Below are 4,954 nucleotides of genomic sequence, written 5' to 3'. Positions count from 1 at the left end.
AAACATTCTCTCTACCTCCGTACAGCTCCGCTCCACTGTGTTGCTTGCCATACACCACCCTCACGTCGGTGTCATTTCCTTTTCACCAGCCCTTAGCCGAATACCGATACGTGACGCCGATTCTTGCGGATTGAGCCGATACTCTGGAGTCGATACTGCACTTCTTGCTCCCTCAATTTAAACATCATAGCGAAATGACACAATGATGATAACAAATGCTCCCACGAGTCTCAATTTTTAAAAAATAACATTTATTGACATTAAAAAAAGGCTGAGGTAACAAGACAAGTAAAAATTACAAATATTGAAAAACAGGTGAGGTAAAAAAAACTCTCCTGATCTGAACTTGTGGTCTCTTTCTGTGTACATGTGATGCAGGAGGATGTTTGTGTATCGGAGCACTTTCAGTCTTTCACAGTCTCAGCCTGACCTGTGTGCGGTGTTGTCTGTGCAGAGGCAGTTTGGTCTGGATGGCAGAGGGGGCTACTGCAGGCAGATGGAGAGAACTATGGGGAGAGCTGTGGCCAGAGGCCTCATGGCCCCTGCAGAGTTCCACTTTAAAAGAGCTGAGATGATGGAGTCTCTGGCCTCAGGGGTTGATGATGGCAGAACCAGAACTCATGGTATGTTTGTGCATCTCCTGCAACCACAACTCACACAAAAAGAAGTTTCATTAAGGTGCAACTAGTCATCCATTATATTAATCTCTAAAATCTCTAAAGTGCCCCCATTTTTTATGCTAACTCTAATATTCTATTCAGTTCAATTCGATTTTTTTTTTGTTAGTAAACATGGTTTGGTATTTGGTAATATAGCGTCAGATTCACTCTCAGGACAGTTTTAAATAGAGCGCAGGTTAGGACCGCCCTCCTGTATACATTATTGCGGTGCAGAGACCCAACAGTTCCTCATTACATGTATAAGTGGGAGCAGATGATTAAAAATTATACCACTACACCACAAGCAGATCATGTGGAATGTTTAGCAGTAGTTTAAGGGTCAGGGATCAAGGACATCTATATAAAGTAAAAGTTTGCAGTTCCTTCATGCTACACACATAGACAAAGATCATTACTTTTATGATATAATAACATTAAATAAATATATAGTTATATATATATATATACATATATACATAGACGTATACACAACAGCAAGATAGTGATGATAATATGGTTTCATCTTCACATAAAAAGAGCCCACCTTTTGTCAACTCCCTGTTTCAGTCTTTATCCTGAACCAGTTCTCCAACATTCCCCCAACATTCCCAAAATGTTCTTTTAGTTAATCTGGTATTGTCTAGATGTGGGGATAGCCTGCTGAGATACATCCACTGTCTCTGTTCTGTAAAAAATCTATTTTAGCCCCTTAATCACCTGTGTAAACCAGGGTGCTTATTTTGTTTAAAAGTTCACTGTTGGTAGGATAAGCTGTGTGAAGCCTGGTAAATGATATGGTCTGGTGAGTAAGGGTCAAGAAAAAACTCCAGAAAAATGTCTGACCTGAGACCTATTTAAGGTCCAGTGTGTAACAATTAGGAGGATCTGTTAACCCTTTAGTAAGACTGAGCTTACCTTGTTTAATGCACTCTGTTGTCTGTCCAGGTGTGATCAGAGCCTTATATGACTACTACCAGACTGAATGCAGAGACTGCGTCTATGTGTGGCTGAGTGCTGACACTGACCACTATTGCTCCTCAGCGGGGGATAAAGGCTGGGGCTGTGGATACAGAAACTTCCAGATGCTCCTCTCATCTCTACACAGAATAGACACATATGCTCCCTTACTGCCAGGTACACACTCACACTGCACAATCTCTAACCAGCTTTGTTGTTTGTTTTTTTATTATTATTTAATAGGCAGGCAGTCACTTGCCTGTGCTACCATCTACAATGTCTGGAACACCAGTGACTACTGTGAATAGGGCAGTTGGCGTCCAGGAAAGACTGGAGGACAGCCGGGAAAGACCGACTGACGGCAGGAAAGACTGCACCAGGGGTGGATGGGCTAGTTACCCTCTCCACAGGTCCTCATATTGGGGACACCCTAACTAACTACGAGCACAAATAATGAAAGACAGCCCGAAGGTCCACCGAGAGGCGGGATGGAAGATGGACCAAATAGGATGGATAACACGGAACCGACCGGCATGGAAACGACTAACGAGCAAAGGATCCTGAGGAGCTGCAGCTGCAGGTGGTCGAACATGACAACTTACAGGGGCCTGCGAATACACCAAGGGAAGGCTAAATGCGGAGGGAAGGACCAGGGGCAAACTTGCACTGCGCAAGCAGGTCAGACAAGGAGAAGTCAGAGCCAGTTTGAGCACCACAGCGTTGCTGATTTCACCGTTGCGGATGGTCACAGGGAGGTGGAGCAGCCGTACCAGCAGCAGGCCCAAAGTCAACAACAAGCGCACAGCCCAGAGCGTGAGTGTCACACAGAGACACCCAGCAGCAACCCCACAAGACAAGCAAGGGAGAGACCAACCAGACAAACCAAAGTCAAATGGCCTAAATCCATCGAAAAAGCCGCCTGGGAAAGTTTCGACCAAGATCTGCACTCCATCCTTGAGAATTCGCTACGAGGCAGCACAATCACCAAGCTAAACCTCTTTGGCAGCATTGTTTATGGGGAGGGCAAGGAGACGTTTGGTGAGGTAATCCAGAGGAAGAACATCCCTAGGGAGGTGGGAAGGCGTGAGCAAGAGATTTACAAGCTTGTGAAGGAGAGGAGGCTGCTTAAGAGGTCCTGTCGAAAAGCAGATGAGAATGAAAAGGAGGGTCTGAAAGTGCTCTGGGACCAGATCAGAAGCAGGCTTGCAACCCTGAGAAGGGCAGAGCGGATCCGGAAGCGAAGAAACAAGAAAGAGAAGGAGCGAGTGAGTTTCTTTCGGGATCCTTTCAGATATGCCCGAAGCCTGTTGGAAGAGAAGAAGTGCGGGAGACTGGAAGCCACCGAGCAGGAGCTTGAGGAAAACATCAAGAACCAGCTAACCGACCAAAAAAAGAACATCCCGCTTGGGTCGCCAGGGCATGTTCCTCGTCCTGCTGAGCCAGCCGTCGAATTTAACACGACACCCCCCAAGTGGACTGAAGTCAAGCTAGTGGTAGACAGGAAGGGAAAATATTCTTTTCTGTAGTGGCCAAGCATTTAACCAACTACCTCCTAAACAACTGTTACACTGACACCAGTTGCCAGAAGGCAGGCGTCCCAGGGTTCCCCGGTTGTGTGGAACACTTAACCATGATCTGGGAGCAGATTCAGACAGCCAAGCGGGACAAACAAGACCTCCATGTAGTTTGGCTGGATCTGAAGAATGCCTATGGTTCCGTTCCTCATCAGTTAATCACCTTTGCCCTGGAATTCTTTCACATACCACCAAGCATTCGGAACCTCATTTCCAATTACTTCAACAGCTTCACTGTGTGCTACACAACCCAGGATGCAACGACAGGCTGGCACCACCTAGAGAAAGGCATCGCAATGGGTTGCTCAGTCTCTCCCATCCTCTTCACTGCAGCCTTTGAAATCATTCTCATCGGTGGGAGACAGATGGTCCGAGGGGTGAAAGGACAGTCAGGCCAAAAATGACGCCTCAGCCCCTGCTGAAGTTATTGCCCCATGGATTGATTAAATCCACCCTTCTTTCAAAAAACAGCAGCCTTACCAAATCCGGCTAATGAAGAGGTTTGAAGAACTCCTTAGTTGGGCCAGGATGAGGATAAAAAGTCCCGGAGCCTCTCCATACGCAAAGGAGCCAGAAATGATCACATCTCTTTCACAGTGAACAGTGAGAAGATCCCGACACTGGCAGAACAACCCGTACGGAGCCTTGGGAAACTGTATACAGCCGACTTGTCAGATAAGCATAATGGCCAATACACTAATGTTACAACTCACCGAAGGTCTGACGTGGATTGACAAGAGCCATCTTCCGGGCAAATTCAAGATCTGGTGCTACCAATTCACCTTATATAGGCGGCTAATGTGGCCTCTCAAGATGTGTGAGATCACCACCTTCACTGTGCAGAAGATGGACTCAAAAGCCAACAATTACATCAGTAAGTGCCTGGGGTTACCCCGGAGCCTCTCCAGCGTTGGCCTGTTTGGGAGGAATGCACTTCAACTGCCACTGAAGTCGGGATACAGACAGGAGAAGGCAAGGCTTGTCCTAGAGCTGAGGGACTCGTCAGACCCATCTGTGCAGAACACCAAAAAAAAAAACACTCCCAAGCCCCAGCAACCTCTGTCTGTGGTATGGCTCAGAGGAGAGCTGCCAACTCTGCAATGCCCCAAATCCGAGCCTGCAGCACATCCTGTCAAGCTGCAAAACAGCACTGACCCAGGGTCGGTACAGGTGGCGCCATGACCGAGTCCTGCGGAAGCTGGCGGAGATCCTGGAGGTGCGCAGGGCGGAAACAGCCAGGGAGCGCCTATCACAGACATCAAGGCGGCCAATCCATTTCGTCAGAGAGGGAGGAGGGGCCCCTATACATCAACGCAGCCCACAAGATCCAGCCCTGTCTAGGCAGTTTGAGTGGATCCTGAGAGTGGACCTCGATCGGCAGCTCAGGTTTCCAACAGAGATCACCACAACCAACCTTCGACCGGACATCATTCTCTGGTCTGCCACAGCCCAGACGACAGTAATCTTGGCAGAGCTCACTGTCCCGTGGGAGGGAGGAATGGGGGCAGCCTTTGAGAGGAAAAAAGACCGGTACCTCGACCTCACAGCCGAATGCAGAGAGGCTGGGTGGGCAGCTGTCAGCTACCCGGTGGAAGTCGGCTGTAGGGGGTTTGTGGGAGCATCCACCCAGCGCTTCCTGAAGAACATGGGAGTCACAGGCCCCAAACTCAGAAAGGCTCTGAAAGACCTGGCCGAGGAGGCTGAGCAGGGAAGCTTCTGGCTTTGGTTAAGAAGGAAGGACCAGGTGTGGGGAAAGCAAGGGTC

General features: G+C 48.4%; 2 protein-coding genes across 2 annotated transcripts in view; both read left to right on the top strand.

The window, feature by feature from the left end:
- Nucleotides 1–455: 455 nt before the first annotated feature.
- On the top strand, nucleotides 456–3,571 carry LOC118335412. Its single transcript, XM_035671672.1, has 2 exons — nucleotides 456–623; nucleotides 1,605–3,571. Exon 2 carries the CDS (start codon nucleotides 2,105–2,107, stop codon nucleotides 3,140–3,142), a length of 1,038 nt encoding a protein of 345 aa, XP_035527565.1. The 5' UTR covers nucleotides 456–623; nucleotides 1,605–2,104; the 3' UTR covers nucleotides 3,143–3,571.
- A 432-nt stretch (nucleotides 3,572–4,003) lies between these two features.
- LOC118335673 overlaps nucleotides 4,004–4,954 on the top strand; it is a 2,049-nt gene continuing 1,098 nt past the window's right edge. Inside the window, exons 1-2 of the mRNA XM_035672099.1 lie at nucleotides 4,004–4,064; nucleotides 4,270–4,951. Of these exons, the coding sequence (XP_035527992.1) occupies nucleotides 4,004–4,064; nucleotides 4,270–4,951 (743 nt within the window). The remainder of the gene's footprint in view (nucleotides 4,065–4,269; nucleotides 4,952–4,954) is intronic.

This window comes from Morone saxatilis, unplaced genomic scaffold (assembly GCF_004916995.1).
Source record: "Morone saxatilis isolate NCDOM2014 unplaced genomic scaffold, NCSU_SB_2.0 Contig24, whole genome shotgun sequence".
Lineage (NCBI taxonomy): Eukaryota > Metazoa > Chordata > Actinopteri > Moronidae > Morone > Morone saxatilis.
Note: the sequence above shows the minus strand (reverse complement) of the source record. Positions and strands in the feature narration are given on the sequence as shown.